The sequence below is a fragment of the Colletes gigas genome, unplaced genomic scaffold (genome assembly GCF_013123115.1).
Source record: "Colletes gigas isolate AHSC1104 unplaced genomic scaffold, ASM1312311v1 Colletes_gigas_Sc00002, whole genome shotgun sequence".
Classification (NCBI taxonomy): Eukaryota; Metazoa; Arthropoda; class Insecta; order Hymenoptera; family Colletidae; genus Colletes; species Colletes gigas.
This window is the reverse complement of record NW_025106631.1, coordinates 998,872-1,019,501: the sequence shown is the minus strand read 5'-3', so window position 1 is coordinate 1,019,501 and position 20,630 is coordinate 998,872. Positions and strand designations below refer to the sequence as shown.

The 20,630-nt window shown below is 36.6% G+C and overlaps 3 protein-coding genes across 6 annotated transcripts; 2 read left to right on the top strand and 1 right to left on the bottom strand.

Annotated features, from left to right (window-relative positions):
- Nucleotides 1-728: 728 nt before the first annotated feature.
- On the bottom strand, nucleotides 729-6,254 carry LOC122399667 (serine/threonine-protein kinase Pak). Of its 4 annotated transcripts, none has more exons than XM_043400509.1 (10): nucleotides 5,850-6,254; nucleotides 4,917-5,659; nucleotides 4,085-4,280; nucleotides 2,778-2,946; nucleotides 2,556-2,682; nucleotides 2,361-2,478; nucleotides 1,990-2,273; nucleotides 1,412-1,907; nucleotides 1,117-1,335; nucleotides 729-993 (listed from the first exon to the last, which is right to left on the bottom strand). In XM_043400509.1, the coding sequence occupies exons 2-10, from the start codon at nucleotides 4,970-4,972 to the stop codon at nucleotides 910-912; spliced, it is 1,749 nt and encodes a 582-aa protein (XP_043256444.1). In that variant the 5' UTR covers nucleotides 4,973-5,659; nucleotides 5,850-6,254; the 3' UTR covers nucleotides 729-909. The 4 variants fall into 4 exon arrangements, with proteins under 4 accessions (XP_043256444.1, XP_043256456.1, XP_043256462.1 ...); XM_043400521.1 differs by having other exon boundaries at nucleotides 2,361-2,469; XM_043400527.1 differs by having other exon boundaries at nucleotides 2,361-2,466.
- A 1,289-nt stretch (nucleotides 6,255-7,543) lies between these two features.
- Nucleotides 7,544-10,023, top strand: LOC122398993 (ras-related GTP-binding protein A). The gene is made up of 7 exons (XM_043399285.1): nucleotides 7,544-7,824; nucleotides 7,909-7,998; nucleotides 8,138-8,237; nucleotides 8,311-8,695; nucleotides 8,768-8,983; nucleotides 9,059-9,174; nucleotides 9,241-10,023. The coding sequence occupies exons 2-7, from the start codon at nucleotides 7,987-7,989 to the stop codon at nucleotides 9,330-9,332; spliced, it is 921 nt and encodes a 306-aa protein (XP_043255220.1). The 5' UTR covers nucleotides 7,544-7,824; nucleotides 7,909-7,986; the 3' UTR covers nucleotides 9,333-10,023.
- Nucleotides 10,024-10,236: 213 nt separating this feature from the next.
- On the top strand, nucleotides 10,237-12,995 carry LOC122400513 (beta carbonic anhydrase 1). Its single transcript, XM_043402035.1, has 5 exons — nucleotides 10,237-10,376; nucleotides 10,993-11,077; nucleotides 11,775-11,962; nucleotides 12,041-12,232; nucleotides 12,362-12,995. Exons 1-5 carry the CDS (start codon nucleotides 10,284-10,286, stop codon nucleotides 12,569-12,571), a joined length of 768 nt encoding a protein of 255 aa, XP_043257970.1. The 5' UTR covers nucleotides 10,237-10,283; the 3' UTR covers nucleotides 12,572-12,995.
- The last annotated feature ends 7,635 nt before the right edge of the window (nucleotides 12,996-20,630 follow it).

Here is a 20,630-nt window from a genome sequence, read left to right as displayed (position 1 = left end):
ATTAACTTAATGTAACATAATGAAGTTTTTCTAACATTCAATGACAAGAACGCGATTCTTGAGAACGTTTAAAACAAGTTAGGCTATCGCTTATATATCTATGTCATACTGACAGACCAAAGACTGAAAACATATTGCTCTGCTCTCCGTAACTTCGTTCGAAAAATATAAGTCTGACACGAAGACCAATTTTCTTTTTCTACGATTTCTTGTTAAACCATAATAATGTATTAGAATAGGTCCTATGTACTTGTTCACATTTGTTTATGGTATTATCTAATAAGGTTTTCGCTATAAATAATGTGTGTTTGTAGCTAACTCTGATCTTCAATTTTAGAGTCAGTAATACTAGTTTTATATCTTTAGAAAATAACTGACAGTCGCTTGAAAATCCTCGATGACAGTTCGATATTGGTATGCAAGAGCTCTTCAGGCAACAACCCACTCCTACAATTTACTCTCTTCTTTGAAGACTATTTAAATAAGACATGGCGAGCTCTTTACAACCAATTAAAACTCGTCGAGGAACGCAAGACTTCTGCCGTCAGATCGTTCACAGTTCTTCTGATTAACTTTGTTTCCTCGCAACATGCGAGAATCGAGCAATTTAAAAACTTTGAAACCATTTCTCGATACTTCTCAAGGTATCGGATAAGTTCTATCTATCTATGATCTATATATATAAATATGTATATATGTATATATCTATATATGTGTGTGTGTATGTGTGTATATATACATATTTATATATTTATATATATATATGTTTATATATGTTTATTCATTATTTATTATATATTATTAAATTATTGTGCCGTTCCGTCTGGGAGGGTGATTCATTTTTTTTATTTGCAAACTTATTTTTCTGGTCATAATGCACGGCCAGAAACGCCAATAAGAATTCTGCCGCTAATGACCTTTAGCAGCTTCCTTTGCTGCCATTATTAAAGGCGTTAAAGAAGCAAGTGGCCTTGCTAGTTTCAGAAAAGGATGCTGCAATTTACCATAAAAGTAAACATTTAATCAAATTTATTTCATTCTCCAACTCAGATCTGACGTGTAAAAAAGAAACCCCTATTTTGTACGCTCGTGTTATGTATATATTATTAAAATTACCTTGAGTAATTCTGAAGCTGCCGATCGTTTCTCCACTTCAACTTCTAAACATTGATCTAGAAAATCTTGAAAAATTGCTGATAGCTTATCCTTCTCTTTAATTTCGGGTTTTCCATTTGTTGCAATTAAGTATAACGCTCGTAATGGATTTTCGTTCAAGTATGGTGGTTCCCCCTCTATCATTTCAATAGCCATTATACCCAACGACCAGATGTCAACCTAGAAATTTAAATTTATTCATAAATATTACGATGCAATTAATTCACCTTGTTTTTCGTTCATCAAATAAATTTACCTTTGGACCATATTGTTTTCTTGTAACTACTTCTGGTGCCATCCAGTATGGTGTACCAACCATAGTAGTTCGTTTACTTTGTTCCGGTGAAATTTGTGCACAAAATCCAAAATCTGTTAATTTTACTCCACCGTCTAATCCGAGCAGGATATTATCAGATTTAATATCTCTGTGTATAACTTGATTACAATGAAGGAACTCCAAAGCTTGTAGGACTTCTCTACACACTGCCGCTATTTGACCCTCGTCCATACAAGTTTCAGTCACAACATCTGTCAAACTACCACCAGGTAAATATTCCATAACTACCCACAGTTCTTCTCCTACAAGGTAACTATCCAAATAATTTACAACGTTTGGATGTTTGTTCTCCCGCATAACTAATATTTCGTTTATTATTAACTCTTTCTTCGGCTGCAATGAAAGATTCATTTGTTTTATTGCAACTTCCATCCCTGTTGATGTCTCGATCGCCGTGTATACTGTTCCCGAGGCACTAAAACGTAAACGCAGAAAATTTTTATATATTTCAAGGGCATTTGTCTAAACAAAGTTTTTCATTTTAACTTCTCCCTTACCCTTGTCCTATTTTTTCCATTTTTGTATACTTTCTATTAGGATCTCCAACGCTTACAATTGTTCTTAGTTTTTCTAATATTTCGTCGTCCGACATCTTTTTCTTTCTAGCTTTATCGCTTTGTGCTGGTCTCGTTTGATCGGTTGTCGTTGACGTAGGAGTTGCTTGATTTTTGTTTCTGTCCAGTTGCGATTGATGTGGTTGCTGTGGTGTGCCATTTCGTTGAGGCGAACCTAACGTAGTAGTTAATGGTGGAGGCGGTTCTTCTTCTATGGGCTTAGTATACTGTTGCAAAGAATTGCATGTTTTAAATATATTAATAGAGTGCACATATGAATTTTTGATATTTTGTACACAAGGTATATTACTTACAATTGATTTTGTACGTTCTGGTCTAGCAGAAATTGGTGGCGGTGGAGGTTCATCCTCTTGTTCGGAACTAGTTGCACAAGCGTCTGTTGGCGTACTACTTGGACTACTGCTACTTACTCTGTAATTTTATTGTTTCTCAGCAGATATTTAAATGCAAGTGGCACAGCTACAGGTTGAAAAATGTAAAAGACTCACCTGCTAAGTGAATGTTGAGAATGGGAACTTCCAGAAGTTTGTGACATTGCTTGACCACGAATATTTCCTACTCCTGTTCCAATGCTTATACCCATGCTTCTGGGACTACTTGCTCTTTCAATGGGAGCTAAAAATAAAAAATTCATGCTTTCAAATTGATACATAATGAATTATAATGTTAGTAATACAAATTTATCTTTACAGAAGTATTTACAAACTTACCAACTACTCCAACCATTTTTGTTGTTGTCATATATTTAGAACCTTTCGTTTCCTTACTACTACTGTCATACCAGTTCAAAACATCTAATACAGCTTGTGGATTCTTCTTCTGTTCTTGTTTACTGATGTTACTAGACATAAGCAACCTTGCCCAAGCCTCTGGCATTCCCTAGGATAAAAAATTATGTTTCAAAATGATCATTGTTAATGTTACATGTACATGTTTAGGGGAGAAATAAGTGATACAGGATATATGATTCATAGGTATGTAATTCTCAAAGTTTTTGAAACTAAGAGAACATCGTGCAAATATAAAATACTTGAGAATCCAATCGACGTGGGGAATAAATATTAAGATTTTAAGCACTCAAACCAATGTTATTGGTTTTATTTCGCAAGAAAGCAATAATATTGAATGCAACGTTGACTAAAGCATATATCAGTCTATTGAAGCAGCTATGCCTGTAGTCTATGATAAATCCTAAATTTCGAATAAAAAAAAATTAACTTAATTCTGTTAACCGCAACAAAAACATACAGTTAAATCATGTGTATGTATAATAAAAAAAATGCAGGCAAACTATTTCTGTGGTCATTTGAAGTTACTTACTTTTAATGGCAGCTTGAAAGAAATACGTGTCTAGTTAGTTTCTCATGTGAAAAAATAATAGGTATAAAAAGCATCAGACAAATTACCAAATTACTTTTCCACAATGTCCATACACATGTGATCGATCAGGTGATGAAAATTTAATTTCTTTCAGGTACGGAAAATCCATCTAAATTTTTTATCTTTTAAAAAAAAGAAGTTCTTTACACTTGTATTTACAAATACATTACTAGCTGTCTGCATAATTTTATGCATTTTTCAAGTAAATCATTATGAATATTTTGTATAGAGATATACATGTTCGTATTTGTATGCATAAATAAAAAATGAATCCATTAAAATATACAAATTTTAATATGTATAAATATATTTTGTCAATTTTTAATAATGCAATGTGTTTCATTTTTGCTAAATTGTAAAATAAATGTCCACTATTGCACATTTGTAAATACTAATTCAGTGTTATACTTTGAAGAGCGAAGACTATTAAAATTTTAATCAAAGATATTATATGTTTGAGAACCACTGTCTTCTGTGAAAATTAGAAAAATTTATCTAACCAGTAACATATTGGCACAAACAAGTGTTAATTTCTACAATGCTCGATTGGATACTCCGTACCATTGTATAATAGCAAAGCAGGAAGCAAGTGCATTTTGAACAATAGTAACAAATTGCAAACAGTAAAAAAACTTACCGTAAATTCACCGGTAACTGCATCAAATCCAACATGTACCGTATGTTCAAAATTGGTGGGGTAACTGATGTTGGGTTTATCTTTGTTCTCTTTTACCTTCATTTTGCTTTTTAATGTTTTTTTCTTACGTTCATCAGAATCAGGTTCTTTGGGCAATGGACGCATGTCCACTGGCAGATTAGGTGCCGATTCGCCTCTGAAATATTAAATTTATCATTAAATAAATATCGATCGATTGTGATAAAATAATTTTATTTTTGTTACAATTATAGACTGATCTCTACATTATTTCTATTAATTTTCCTTTAGTTGTGACTGATTTAGATAAAAAACCTTATTTTAAATAAAATATAGGATTATTTTCTATAATTTTGATCATATTATTATTTAATACATATTTACAAATTATTAGCGTATAAATGTCATATCGTATATTTTTCTTTTAAGGTATATAGTTTGGTTGTATACACAGACTTAAAAGGATGGTCTCCCACAACAGAATGTCATCGCATCTGAACTGTAGGATTTTATTTTTAGCAACTACTAAATTAGTGTCTGTTCCTCTATTTTAGGGGGAACGCGTCTGCATATTACAAAGAAAATAATAAGAATGCAGAGCACAATAAATTCATATTGATTCTTGATATTATATGAAACACAATGCAACATTACTCTAATGTCATATTTGTATTTTGGACACTTATATAATATAAAAACAAGTTAAATACTGTACATGTTTCAGATATCAATGAATGAACTATTTTCCTTTCAAAATTATTATTACTAACAAATTACATGTATCCAAGGAGTAAAATATATATAGTTAAATTACCTGTTTGAAGTAAGTCGCACAGGAGGTGCGGGAGGTTTGTCTTCTTCATCTGACATGTTGTCTTTTCTCTTGTCTCTTTGTTGCCAGTCTATTCTACGTTGCTGTGTTTCTATACTTTTACTCAAAAATTTGCTTAACTCTACTGCTTCCTGCCACGATTGTCGTGACGTTAAGCAAATTTCAAAATACTAAGGGTTTCTTAAATCACAGTATATACAGAATCCTTTATGTTGATAAGACCACCAAGTTCTCTCTTGAAAACATGAGATCCTAAGATCCATTCACTTCTGTTATCAAGAGAGGAGGTGACTTTTTTTCAGTCTAGTGGACGTTGTCTGACCGATGTTTCTAATACCGGCTCTGTATCACGAGCACGGATAGAAAGACTTTCGACGCCCGGTAGGGAACATGAAAACGAAACGGAGCAAAAATGCCCCTCCTCGTGGGTGACAGTTTCGAGAAGTTAATCGGTACTACTCGCTTAAGGTCTTGTTCAATTGCAAATACTCGCAGGCGTCCTCGATTGGGTCAATGTCGTGAGTATAGGGTGTACTCGAAAACGGAGGGCAGACGAGCGCCTCCAAAGCGTGATTCACGCACGGGTGCAGAGACACCGCGCCGCATCCGCGAATCCCTACCTCTCTTTCTCACTTTTGGCTCGCTGTCTCGACCTCCCTTAGTGTCGAGATTTCTCTTTCGTTCTCACGGCGTTTCCACTCCTCCCTTTTTCTTGTCTTCTCGCACTCCCGAAAGAAAAAATACGATTATATATCGTCTACATATATATATATATATATCTATATATATATATATAGATATATATACATATATATATATATATATGGCGCCGCTTTATCCACACGTCCGTGATGTGCCGCGTTCGGGCACGGCGGAGGCGGAACCACGCGGCGCTCGAACTTTTATCAATGACACCTCATTTCGAACATATAATCGACGCCCGATGTCGACGAATCATTCCCTGTACTTCACCAAGACTTTTCAAGATTGATAAGGAGGTCTGAATCACCACCGCCGCCACCGCGGTCCTCTGCCACTGCACAGTACTTCCACTGGAACACCGTTCACTCCCCCCCTCCCTCTTCCTTTCCTTCTCTCTTTTCCACTTTTTCACTTGGTTCGTTCTATTTCTTTCCCTCTTTTCTACTTTATCTTTCACTTCGTATACTTACAAGGCCCGATCATTAGTGCGTACACATGTACTTATTCCCACCTACACGAATTATTGTCTGTCGGACACGAACGAACATGCGTGTGTGGTGTATACATGATTTAAAAAAAAATTTAGAATAATATAGGTTGAAACGGTGGTAATACTGCACCGAATCAATTACAGGTCAGCCAACATATTAAAAACGAAGACTGTATGAACTTCACGACGGTTTTACCGATCAAAATTAAAATGTCAATTAAATTGTGTCATTCTTTTCAGGAATAAATACAAATATATTTGTAGTTGGAATATATGATTAGTTTTTTGTTTAAAATTTTATATGCATTTATACTGTAATTACGTACCTTTGATCAGGTAGTATTTCCATGTAGACATTCGCTGAGATTTTTATTTACATATGTATATTCATATACGTATATAGTAGTGTAGTATGTTTTTAAAACCGAGTGTCACGATATATTTGTAAATATATAAATTATTCTTTATTTGAATAGCTATATGATTTCTTTTAGATAAATTTCGATTCACATCATAATTGTAATACACATTTTAACACTATATTAGTAGTAAACTATAATTATAAATACAATTAAAATATAGACGAGGACAATTATATCTAATGTATTAATAAATAAATCCATTTTTTCATATAATTCTGTTTAAATGCATTACATTACAATTTAGGTACATTACTTTGCTAAACAATCTGTTCGCATTATCTTGACCATAACTCTATGATATTTCGAATTTTCTTTATAAAAGAAATTACATCTATTATTTGTTATTTTACATGTGCAAGTAATACATAAATATTTAATCAAAGTAACATTGTTTCTTGCTTTTGTTGTTTCAACATTTTATTTAACATCAATATAAATCAGCCTCTTTGGAACTATTTTTCAAATAAATCCATATATAAATCAACTTGTGCCAGATGAATAAACCCACTATGTACTTTCTCTTCGCATATAAATATAGTGGATATAAAAATGACATGCACCGTGCTTATAATAATTTCCAAAAGATCTTTTTAAGTTTAATCAACGATGCAATACGTTTACTGTTTCAATTGAATAATCATAAGAAGTTTTGGAAGCTAAAAAGTCTTTAACTACTTATTTTAAGATTATATTACTTAATTTATATATAAAATTTCATATTTTAATTTTCCAAACTTTTTTATTGTCATCCTTGGTGGATGGTATTACATTGCCCAGAAAATCCTACCTCTTTAATACAGTGTATTGTTCTATCATATCTAAAATTTAATACCTCAGAGAAACTATATTTTGTATACACCAACTTGATAATAAAAACGTATTTAGTTGAAATTCAGTTATCATTTAGTAAAATTCGTGCAATCAACATTCCTCTTTGTTATCTTATCATTCAATGGCGCTGAAGTAGTGACAATATGTGTGAAGTTAGCTACTAGCAGTTTATATTACATACATAGTAAAAAGTAGAGAGTAATTGTAATTTCTATATCGTAAGACTGTTTACCACCAAAGTCGTCGCCTACGTTCGAAACGACCAATGTTTTTTTATACAATTCGCAATTTTCTAATTGTATTTATTATTGTTTATTTCTGAATGAAAATACCACTGTGTTGCAATTGTAAGTTACAAGTTACCAAGTCGCACCTATAGTCGTGATTCATTGAATAGTTTTGATTAACCTCGATATGAAATTTGACATTTGACCACTCATTTGACGTATGTACATGATATACTATCATCGTGAAAGTAATTGGTGTTGAACTGTACGATTATATTATACTATTAAATGATTTGTTACAGACTGTAGGATTATTTACGTATTTGTTACAAGGGAGCGATTATTTAAATAAATTTTAGGTTTAGTATTATCAATTCAAGATGAAGAAAAAGGTATGTAAATTTATTATTTATATAAAATTATAATATATCATACTTCCTTACATTTAAAGACGATTAAATTATGTGGTTTCTACTTCTACAAAAAATACATCATTTTTGTTTATAATTAATATTTTATTAAATTTTTTAGGTACTGTTAATGGGTAAAAGTGGTTCGGGGAAAACAAGTATGCGTAGCATTATTTTTGCCAATTATATTGCTCGTGATACTAGACGTCTTGGAGCAACAAGTGAGTAATAGTAGCATTTTGTTGTTTTAATCGTTTGAACAAGTAAATGCTCATTTCTTTGTACTTATTACAGTTGATGTAGAACATAGTCATGTTCGATTTCTTGGCAATTTGGTACTAAACCTTTGGGATTGCGGTGGCCAAGAAGCATTTATGGAAAATTATTTTGCATCACAGCGTGATAATATATTTAGAAATGTAGAAGTATTGATCTATGTTTTCGATGTAGAATCTAGAGAATTAGATAAAGACATGCATTACTATCAAAGCTGTCTAGAAGCCATATTGCAAAATAGTCCAGAAGCAAAAATATTCTGTTTAGTACATAAGATGGATCTGGTGCAAGAAGATCAACGAGATTTAATATTCAGGGAGAGAGAAGAGGACCTAAAAAGACTTAGTTTGCCCCTTGAGTGTACTTGTTTTAGAACTAGTATATGGGACGAGACATTATATAGGTATTCTTTCATAATTGTATAGTAGTTTTAATTTATAATATTTTAGGATTTTATGTACATTGTTACATTTAGGGCATGGTCTTCAATTGTGTACATGTTAATTCCTAATGTGAAAGAACTCGAACAGAGTTTAAAACAATTTACAAACATTATCGATGCAGATGAAGTACTTTTGTTTGAAAGAGCAACGTTTTTAGTAATTAGTTATTGTCAAAGGCAACATCACAGAGATGTACATAGATTCGAAAAAGTTTCCAATATAATAAAACAGTTCAAGCTGAGTTGCAGGTAATTATACCTGTAGAAGAATTCAAATTGTAAGAACATTAATGTGGGAATGTCTGTACAAAATCATATTTTTAGTAAACTGGCAGCACAATTTCAAAGTATGGAAGTTAGGAATACGAATTTTGCAGCGTTTATCGATGTATTTACGTCGAATACATATGTAATGGTTATTATGTCGGATCCCGCTATCCGTAAGTATTTGTCATGTAAACATATTTCTCTAATAAGTACTAAAACACTTGCTCGTGTTGTTTCAGCGTCGGCAGCAACGTTAATCAATATTCGTAATGCGCGAAAACATTTTGAAAAGCTAGAGCGTGCTAGTCAAAGCTCAGCCTTAAGTAGATAGAAATCAATTCGGCCCAGGCGCGTTGTCACCCGGGTCCAAGCTGTTAATCATTGTTGAATCTAAGAGTCACTTTGAAACGGAGTCACTAGAATGAGAGTACAATTGCACGAGAACACTCTTATTGACCAAACTGTATTAATAAATTTGCTAATGAACTAATAACAGCAACACGCAACTCATAACGGTGTAACAATTAAGTTTTCAAAGAAACTTACGTTATTTCTAAACTCAGGATCTTCAAAGCATTTAATTCGTTAATATAAAACAAACTACTGACATTATATCAAGTGAACATTTCATATTATTCACTTGTGGGAAATGCTCTCTTTCTTGGCTCTTAAATCACGCATGGTTTCTTGGGTAAGGAATTTTCCTGATTCCATGCCATTATATGTCTCGTTTCTGTACAGCAATTATTCTGGCCTGTCTCAAAGATATATATTTTCCTACGTTATATTCACTTAATATAATAAGCAAAACCAATTATACTTTATTACAGCAAGAATTAACGTAATCGATCGTGATTGTATCTTTAAATTTATGTAAATGGTAGTATGGATCAAGTGAACATTTCGTGCGTTATACTTTGTACGAAATCTTAATTCTACGATATCTTTTGACATAAAACCATAAACCATAAATTTGTATGAATTTATTTACAGCTGTATTTATTAATAATATTGGGATACAAACGTGGAATAATAACTATGCTTAAGCATGTATCATTAAACTGTATTTTTTAAATGTACAAATAAAGAAAAAATAGATTTGTGTTTAATGAAATAAATTCAAAGGGTAATAAGTTTCGAAGATTTATTTAAATTTTAATCGATTCAGTTTTATTAGATTCCAAGTGACTTTAAACTGTCCGCCATTTAGCCAGTAATGGCGGATTTGTGTTTTCTCGTCATTTCATGTTGACAAAGTGTTGGAGTGTTTCCAAACGTTACCATGGATAGAATAATCAAAGGAATCATGCAATATAGAAAATGCCATAGAGATGGAATGGTGAAACAATTTCAAAAAGTACGAGATCATCCCGAGGTATGTTGAAACCATATTGTTTAAGTTTTTGTTAGCATTCCATAACCGTGTCTAATTCTTCGTAGCATTGCCCTTTAAGGATCTTAATTATTACTTTTATTAAGAGGAATTTTAATCATTACTGACAATAACATGCGAACGTGAAAACAATTTCGTGAAAATAAATATTTTTTTAATCATTTATCACAGCATTCTTGGAAAAGAAATAGTTTTTCTGACTATGACCTTATAATATGTCCTTGAACTAAAGTATCGTCGATAAGAGAGAAAAAAGGCACGTGCATTTGAAAGCCCATAGAAGAACATGCGTGGCCGCAATGATGTTTTAATGAATTAACGAATTAATAAAATTTAATATAACAACGCAATTTACGCACACGTTATTTTTATTATAATTTATATTAATATATTTAAGTACTTTAAGAGTACGATACGAATTATTTTGCTATATTTAAAACGAATGACGATTGTTATCCGGAATAGTTGTTGATTATTTTTTATTTTTCTCTTTTAATCTTTATCTGAAAAGTATATTACTGAAGTGCGATTTAAAACATTGTCATTGATAATATTAATCGCGCAATATGAATAATTATTGCCGTTACTCTTATCACAGCCAAAGGCAGTATTCTTTACCTGCATGGACTCCCGGATGATCCCAACTAGATTTACGGAAACGAACGTTGGGGACATGTTTGTCGGTACGAGATTTCTCTATGGCATCATTCACTCGAACATGAAGCCTGACTTTTGGCATTTTTACGTCGCATTATCACATCAAACATCGATGTTTTCTTTAAAAAAAAATAACCATTTTCAAATCAGTGGTTCGGTTGTATTAAATTTTAACAACCGAATACCGATACATGCAATGTCGTATATCACAATGTACAAGGTGTCTCACGTAAAGTGTTATTAGCTGATTTTTCGAAAATTATTAGACCCTCGATTTCAGCTTATAATATCATTCATGCACATGTTGGTCGCTCAACGAAACATCTCTCCAAACAGACAAATTTGCATCGCAGCATCAAGAAAAAAATTGATAAATATTTATAAACGAACATTATTTAAAATATCTAATAAAGCGTGTAATAAAATTTTCCGCTTGAAGATCCATTCGACGGAGGATAATTTTTTAATTATATTTTTTATACAAATATTATACTTTTTAAAGATACAAAGGAGCGTTAGGTCTTTAATAAAAAGGACTGTGAGTTTGAAATATTAAAAAAAAAAGTTTTTGTTACAATAGTTTACGAAAAAATATTTCGTAACGATTTACAACGAGACACCCTGTATGTTATACAGTCAACTTTTGTGTACGCAATCGCCACTTTCGCAATCATTACAATTTTCGAACGATGGCATAGATTTGTTTATTTTTTTATTTTTCAGTCAGGAACGCTGGTAACGTTGTCCCTCATTCTCAACATTTCCCGGACGAGCTAACGATGTGCGAGCCTGCAGCTTTAGAGCTTGGCTGCGTGGTGAACAGCATAAGGCACGTTATAGTTTGCGGACACAGCGACTGCAAAGCAATGAATTTATTGTACGCTCTGCGAGACGAGGAATTTGCTTCTAAGGTTCGATTGTTTTAATAATAATATCAACTGCCAAGGGCTCGTGTTGTTAAGTTTTTAAAACGCTTGCTTGATTTTCAGGCGAACAGGAGGATATCGCCGTTAAGAGCGTGGCTATGCGCACACGCTAGCAGTAGTTTAGCCAAGTTTCAACAGCTCGAAGTCACTGGTTTCCGTCAGCCAATAGTCTTCCAAGCCGAGACACCGATGAGGAAGTTTGTAGCTTACATCGACCCTGAAGATAAATTCTCTATAGAGGATAAACTGTCTCAAGTTAGTAGAAACGAAACTACGACTACTTACCCTTATCTAAAAATATAATATTTGGAAAGGATAATTACAATAACTATGACAGTAGACGGACCGAAATTATTTACACGCGAAAACGTGTTTTAATTGCAGGTAAACACGTTGCAACAATTGCAAAACGTAGCTTCGTACGGTTTTTTAAAGAAACGACTAGAAAGGCATGATCTACACATTCACGCGCTGTGGTTCGACATCTATACAGGTGACATTTATTATTTCAGTAGAGCGAACAAAAGATTCGTCGATATAAGCGAATTAACGGAGACACCTTTGCTAACTGAAATTAAAAAATATTACTCTTAAGTCACTTTACTCTGAAACGGTGTCATTTCTACGTACGGAGAAATCTCATAATTTTGTGGATTAAGACTGAGCATCACGAATACGATGAATTCTTTAAGAATGTTCAAACGTATTATAGCCGGCGGGTTAGTTACTCGTTCAATTGAAGACCATATAATGTACCTGGATGTGAAAGTAAGTAGCGAATTCCCTTCCCCCCTTTTTATTAAGATTCGTATTACAAACTTGTTTGCACAAAACAAACCACCGCGATGCTGTCGGAAGTATTTAAAATAAGAAGTCTCGGTGCAAGTCATTTATCATTATTTATATACAAATGGTTACGTAGCGTGTGTTCATGACATAGAACGCGTGGAAGGAACTAGTTCTTTCTTATTACATTAAGTAGCATTAAGTGAAAATGTTATTTTTGGAACTATATTAATGGAAGAATATTTTATGTATTGTTATTATATTGTACGCAAAGTTTATTCGACATGTATATTTTTAGTAATACATACATAATTCAGTATACAATGACTCGCAGTAAGAAATAATACGAAATATATATTCGTCGTTTTCTTGTGGCTCTTCGCTTTGTTTCGTTTAACGATTCGCTGGATTTTCCAGCGATTTCGATCGGTATACTTTGCGTGTGAATCGCGTAAAATTGAAGTCTCAGAATAAGTGGCGGAGGACGTACCGTACTGACGGATGGACGGTTTCGTGGCCAGGCGAACTAGAGCATGCCACTCCCGAAAGAGAAAGCAAAACAACGAACCAAGGTGTAGAATTAGGATGATGATAAGTATGGTATCGGACGTTCGAGTCAACCTATTGACACAACATATAACAGGTATTCGCACCTGTTACGAGTATTTTTACGTTATTCGTTTCCAATTTAAATTTCCTTTAAGTTACACTTTTAGAAAAAACGACTTCGAAGGTAACAAAAATTAAATTCATCGTTAATCGCGGCCCAATTCCGTCGAAATAATTTTTCCATTATCGTAATTTTATTTTGTAGCTAACACCTCCGCTAACTAACCATTGCAACGCGTAGAACAGATTTCTAACGTTTGCCTGTTCATTTTAAGAGCAAAACGGACATTCAGAGCCCCATTACTTCCAAATCTTCCACAGTGAAATAAGAATACGGTGGCTATTGCTCTTAATTAGGAAACAACGGTGATGCAGTTTGTTTGCAAATTCCGAGAATTACGATGGAAATTCAGAATTTCTCCTTTCAGTTCCATAATTGAATGGCGTACGGTAACGTGTCTTGTAACATCGAGGAGCAACCGTGCGCCTGTCGTTGCCACGTTATGAGACACTCACACGTTCTGGTGTTCTCGTGGCTGTACGCGAAAAATGGTTCAAGCAGCTCGCGCTTTTCAGCGTGTTTTACGGTAAAAGTGAAGAGGATTCGCTTCTCGGTGTAGGCGAATCGTTGAGTTGGGCCGGTTAGGCCGGTCTAAGAACTGTGACGAACGCTGGCACGGTTGCCGCGTACTTACTAGTAAGTATCTGCGAGATCAAATGATCTACAGTGTGGGACAAAACGATAGCACGGCTTATATTATTTAACGTTCCGTCCTATATATTGCGAATTATTTTCAGAATGAACATTCCAAAAGTTATTTATTCAAACCGATGCACAGCGGCGAGCATACAAACGGGAACAAGTACTTCCTATCATTTAACTGAAATCAGTTTTAATTTGCAAATAAAAAACACGTTCTATCTACAATATTGTACATTAAACAAATGTACGGAATAGCTTCTGAATTTTTATATCTATGTGGTTACTTGATTCGATATCGTACTAATATCACATGCAACAAGTCAAAGTATGATAAGTAGACTGCGGATCTTCATGCAAATTCATATTTTTATTAATAAAATTAATGAAATTTGAGCTTTGTAGAGGGTTGTCTCAACCTCCAGATATAATAATTTATACCTTACGTGAAGTATTTCTTATATTCTTGCATATTAACTAAATTCTGTAGCTTTTTGAAAATTAAAATTTCCCATAAATGCATAAACAGTCTAATGATAAGTTACAAGTGACCCACGACGAGTTTCAGTCGATCAAAATAAGTCTCGAGTGACCCATGATAAGTTTCTATCGACCAATACAAGTCTGAAACGGTCCACGGTGAACCGGAAGTGGAAAGAAATTTATTCCCAACATGTTATAATTTTAATAATTCCGTGGAAAATAAAACCGCGACGGAACTAGTAATAAGACGCGTGGCAAAAAGTGTGGACTCGATAGCTCGTTAGTAATGTTCAAACGAATGGTGTTTCAAGGCGTACCATCGTTTTGTCGCACACTGTACTTGTTCTCGGGAGACGTACCGCGAGTCTTTCTTCTCTTTCTGTTGGTATCTCGCACCCTGCGAATCGTGGTGGCACACTGGCCTGGATCACTCCGCGGTATCTATGACGGTGGAAGCAAGTATGTGCTTTAAATACACCGTAGGATTCGCATTAAAAAGTAAAATCGGACAACTTTTTTTACATCGTGCTACGTAAGTGGGATTTAAGGAGAGAAATTTTTGTCGGGACGATTACACGTTTACCAGGAAAATCGAATGCGTCATACAGAGATCCCTTAATTGAGAACATTCGGAGAAACTGTCGCTGCTGTAACTGCGATTGGCAAGTCCAAAAATTGCGAGAAAAAGCATCGGTTTAAATATAAAATTTACTAAAGGACAGAAAAAAATCAATGATCAAAGGAATGGTAATTGAATTTTACAAAAGAAACAAGATCTCAAATTGAAGTTGGACATATGTCTCACGTAAATATAAAACAAAATTGATTTTTTCAACGACAGAAAAAATCAATGATCAAAGGAATGGTAATTGAATTTAACAAAGGAAACAAGATCTGAAATTGAATTTGGACATATTCCTCGGGTAAATATAAAACAAAATTGATTTTTTCAACGATTTACAGTAGTATACAGTAGAATTAAAAAATGTTTCGTCTGTTTAGGACTGTGGTTTGTGTGGCAACAGCTCTGTTATTTGAAACGCGTAGCAGCTTGTTCCAAAGAGACCAAGTCGAGGCGTCACGAAGCTTCAGTGAACGGTGTGTCACCTTTAAATTAGATTCGGTTGCGAAATTCGGGTGCACGGTAGTCGTCGATTCCGCTTACCTGACTGCGCGGTTCGCAACAGGTAAGCGTTGTTTACCATGAACGGGATCGGCGGACAAGTTTGCGTACTTTTGTGGCCGAGGGGTCGGATTCTGAGGCCCGACAGAGCCACAGGGGGTGTTCCTCAGGTGAACCAGGAAGTCGAGAGAGGAACGATAGGTCTTTCAACCCTCTGTTTACCGCAATTCTTTAACGTGCCGCTTCCGCGTCTGCCTCGCCTTTTGTCCGCTAACTGACGGAACGAGTTTCACCTAAAATATTGCGCCCGTCGTAAATGCGTGAAAACCAGGCATGACCCTCCGATTCAATTTGTCTCTTAGATAACAATAAAACAGAGTGGAGGATGTTCGAAATAATATATTATTTAATTTGTGTAAAAATTGTAATAGTTGTTAGTTTTCGGTAGCACGTTTAACAAGAACTTTCATAAATCGGTAAACCTGCTTCCGTTTACGTTTCGTTTGCAAGTCGATTCGTGAATCAAAATGTGTGCCCGTCGTTCGTAAATAAAACTTCCATGGTAAATTTCGCGGTTGCAGAATCGTAGTTCCGCAGAGCGCGGTTCGCGTTTTGCCGCTTTGTCCGCTAACCATGCACCGGTCGTAACGTTTTCGTGGACGGGATTGGATAACATTCGTCGTATAAAACCGCTCGGCGCGTTAATTAATTACGCGGATAAGGCGTCGTTAAGTTTTCTACGGTCGACGGACCTTCCTCGCCGGGCACCGGCGTTCGTGTAAGAATAAGATTTCGGAAAAATACACGAGCGTAACGAAGTAGTAATGCCGCCGGGGGCTGTAGCGTGTTACGGTTGGACGCACACCACTGGCCACGCACTCTTTTTCTTCGTCCAGTCTAAAACGAAAAGAAAAAAAGAAAAAAAATAGAAAGAAATGAGATCGTGCGAAATCGTGACATCGTTACTGTCCCCCTCGCTTTTAAGCTAAGGGCGGCCCGACGACAAATAATATGACGTTTGTTCACGAATTAATTAAGAAACGCTGGTTCGGAAACTCTTTCTATTCGGCGTAAGTAAGCGTCGAGGTGACGTTACGTTCGGGTAACCCTGCATTAATTCGTGGAACGTCGGAGAAAGGGCGTAGGGAAGGGGAAGAGGTTTTTTCGTACGTGTTGCGCCACGATTGTACAGTTAAACGTTAGCCTAACGGTCGTGCTCAGAATTTCGGGCATTTGAAGTCGCCGAATAGTCACGCGCGGTGTTCGTACGAACCCCGATGACGGGGCCTACACCTTGACATTCGACGGACGAATAGAGGAAATTGTGTCGAACTCGCACCACTCGTGACTTCCTCGACCTAAATCCGCCGTCGTGCATTGGCGGACGCCCGAACTAGGAACCGACAATACCTAAAGGCAATAGTTCGTACGCGGAACCGCTTCCTTTATTCTCTGCCCCCCCTCTTTTAATTTCGTCGGAGGCTCGCGAACAAGTTCACGGGGACCGTGCCGTGGCTCTTGTGTTCCGGGATGTATTTACAGCGTTACATGCCGTTTATCTGGGACTCACTTTTACTCGGGCACGAAACACGAGGCCTGAAAACGGGCACACCGCGCAAGGATGCTGTTCGGACGGGCCCAGCGGCGAGCTTGGCTAAATTTTATTTACGAACCGCTCCGCGGGCCTAAAAGGCATTTGGAAGTTTTAATTTACTTCCTGTCGATGTTTTATTTTTATCAAAAGAGGATCAAAGTGATAGCACGCTCGAAATACGAAATAATTACACAACGATGCTCGATGCTTGATATTTTGTACAATCTTATCTTCATTATATTTATTTATTCGTAAATATTCGTAGTGCAACGCATAAGGTATGGTTCGCCCGAGGAATAGAACGGCGCGGCGGTTTAAATAAATATTTTTTTTTTTCTCTCGAAATATATAGAACGTCCTTGATAAGTCCTTGCAGCGCGGGGACGTTGCAGTCGAAGGACTCGTTGGTCGTTTCGCTTCGGTTCGCGTTCGTGCAAAACGATCGTGTTCGTGTGGATCGGCAATTGGCCAATTCTTGCCAGCGCGGTGTGTCGAATGTCCCCCAATGATATCGTCTATTTTTGCGCGGGACTCGCGGAACGTAACGGCGGCGTAATTATAAAATGTTGCAACGACAGAGCCGGTGCAACGAACTCACGAATGTGCCATGATTCTGCCGGCGAACAGTCCAATTGTTATGAAACCATCTTTCCATAGGTATCGCGAACGGTAACCAAGACCAAAGTATCGTATTCCGATAAAGAGAATACAAGGAAACGGGTGCAACAGGATAGAAGGTACAATCACTGTTTTTCTATTTATTTCTCAAAAACATTTCACTCTTCATTTGTTATTCTCTTTAGGATAAGAAGTTATTCCTCGCCTACTCATTGGATGCTGCACCATCAAAGTATTTTGCATCCCCAGATACCGTCTTCTACCAGAAAATTGGTAAGAATTATACAAATCGAACGACAATATTTTAATTTTAATGTAGGATTTAACGAGGAGGATTTATTTAAGGAACGAATGTACAAATCATATAATTATAATAAACGAATTTGGAACACACAAATTAATAATTAGCAACACAAATTAAAATCACGTCCGTCTTTCACAATCACTCGTTTCTCACTCCCTGTTGTCTCGCTGTCCCTAGTAACCCGTTCTTTCTTCAACAAAACACTTTCAACCCTTTTTCACATAAATTAACATTGAACAAAACTACAGCGTGGCAGAAATATTCAATACAAATCTCCTACATTAATAAATATTCAAAAAGGTTGTTCCTCTGTTATCTTGTACCAAATGAAAGTGTCCCATTCCCACGTGATCGTCAGGTGTCCCCTTTTCTGCGCAATTATTTATATTTTTAAAGGGATTGAAGCAAAGTATTGGCAATTGGAAAAAGGCTGCGTACTGCAGAATGATTAGATAAAGGGTACTATAGACATAAGGGTTACGTTCCGTGTAATTTGACAATCGAGGGAATCGGTTTAATCGCGGTTTCGTCAATTTTATGCGATCCCGCGCTGCTCTAGCGGCGTGCTTTCACTTGTGCACGCGTCCAACACGCGAAACCGACATAAGGGGACGACGGTCCGGGTGATTAACAGCCATCCGCGAGATTCGCGGGGATTTTTTTTTTCTTTTGCGTTCGCCCGTAAATGTATCGCCGTAGACCGAGCCGAGTATATTTTACACGGAATAGTGGCGCAACGCGTGGCTACGCGGGAACGACGTTATGTAAAATCGTGGCAAAAATCGCGGCCGGGGCAGAAAAACCGCCGTTCCCGGCGTTGCTCGAGAACCCCGAGGATACCTACTTGCCTACGGTACCGAGGAATTGGGCACCGACCTGGCCGATTGGTCACGATCGTTCGTTCGTGCCTTCTCGAGCCACCGCTTCGTTTTTTCCGCGTCGCGGCGCGAATTCGTTGTTGCAACATTTGCCCCCCGGTACGTATCTTCCTGATATTTCTTATCGTATCGTACCGTTCGTTCTTTCTTGCCAATTTTAAACGAGAACGAAATCTTTACTCTTGAGCAATTATTAGCGTGAAGCTGTGTATCGGACTTTGGTAACCCGAATTTGTTATTCATCAACGGTGAAACGAATAAATACGTTAGGAAACAACCTCGAAGCGAGACTTCAACTACTTTCAAGTTTGATGTCGATAATGATTGCAATCATAATCCTCGTGTAACTTCCCTAATGTTCCTCGAACACCTGCTCGACCATCAGATATTAAGGTAACAGAACATGTGCGCAACGAGTTCTATACAAATATCCGATTGCACGATATTGCAGCGAACGATTAAAACTGACGGTGGTATTTTGCAAAAAGTTAATCGGTTCATTTTCTGCCTCCAAACACCCATGTTTCTCCTCTTTCGTCTTTAATAAAATTAACATATATTAATTACGATTTCAAATGTCATTTAGCAGATCACTGGCCACTGCTATTCGCGACGTTGGTAGATGCTTATTCGGATGCTTGGGTGTTCCAGATACGTTGCGCTTCCTCCGTAATGTGGCATCGTGGATCGACGCGAGGCATTGGTACAATATGGCGATCGATCAAACGCGATGGAAAGAGAGGTCACCGACGACTTCCAACAGCCCCAATTTCTCCTTATCAAGGATCGGCGGTGGTTTTCTCCGTGGGTCGAGGTTGTAAAAGATACGAGGACGGCGGACGCGTGTGGTACGTAGGTCGTTGGTGCGTGAGCGTGCAAGTTCAAGAACAATGGCTCTTCGCGATCTGTATAATGTAGGTACGATTTTGCCAGCCGACGGTGTGCCGGCTTATTGTGGCGGCGGTGGCGGCGGGCAGCTCTCGTGCCACTGACCCACAAACACACTTACCTATGTTATACTATGCTGCTACATACGCCGTTGTCGCTGTGGCTTTAATGCCCGTACACACCGTACGCTCGCCACGCGGGCTTGGTGCGTGTGTACGTCGTCCTTGGAAGATTTACTCGCGGGCGTGATCGTATTTCCGATGCCGCTTCGTGAATTTTTTACTCGTACCGCCGGCACACCACCGGCTGAAAGTAGCTTCTCGCCGAAGGGAGCCTGGTAATTGTATGCTAAATACCCGAGAGTGGATCACGATCACGTTTACGGGCTGTCTCCGCGCCACGACCCGATCCGTGGAGATTAGAATTAGAACCACGAAACGAGCAATATTTTACCGGATGTGGCACGGAGTACTCGTTCTACGCGTCGACGGGCAAAATTCTTATTCGGATAAACGTTTCGTCTCACATCTATTTGTAATTTGTCGATACAGACTTATATATCGTCACCGAGTAAATCTATTTGATTCGTAAACGTGTATCTCTCTAGAATATGGAATATTATGTTTCAAATACACGTGACATTGTACTCAAAATGATTAAATACAGAACT

What these genes read in the sequence shown, in the direction of transcription:
- LOC122400513 (XM_043402035.1), top strand. Translation starts at nt 10,284, where the DNA reads ATGGATAGAATAATCAAAGGAATCATGCAATATAGAAAATGCCATAGA. An exon ending in CGTTGGGGACATGTTTGTCG is followed by an intron (nt 11,078 to 11,774) that starts GTACGAGATTTC and finishes TTTATTTTTCAG; the next exon opens with TCAGGAACGCTGGTAACGTT. An exon ending in ACGAGGAATTTGCTTCTAAG is followed by an intron (nt 11,963 to 12,040) that starts GTTCGATTGTTT and finishes CTTGATTTTCAG; the next exon opens with GCGAACAGGAGGATATCGCC.
- LOC122399667 (XM_043400509.1), bottom strand. Translation starts at nt 4,972, where the DNA reads ATGTCAGATGAAGAAGACAAACCTCCCGCACCTCCTGTGCGACTTACT. An exon ending in AAAAATGGTTGGAGTAGTTG is followed by an intron (nt 2,683 to 2,777) that starts GTAAGTTTGTAA and finishes TTTTATTTTTAG; the next exon opens with CTCCCATTGAAAGAGCAAGT. An exon ending in TCTCAACATTCACTTAGCAG is followed by an intron (nt 2,479 to 2,555) that starts GTGAGTCTTTTA and finishes ATAAAATTACAG; the next exon opens with AGTAAGTAGCAGTAGTCCAA.
- LOC122398993 (XM_043399285.1), top strand. An exon ending in TGGGACGAGACATTATATAG is followed by an intron (nt 8,696 to 8,767) that starts GTATTCTTTCAT and finishes TGTTACATTTAG; the next exon opens with GGCATGGTCTTCAATTGTGT. An exon ending in CAGTTCAAGCTGAGTTGCAG is followed by an intron (nt 8,984 to 9,058) that starts GTAATTATACCT and finishes TCATATTTTTAG; the next exon opens with TAAACTGGCAGCACAATTTC.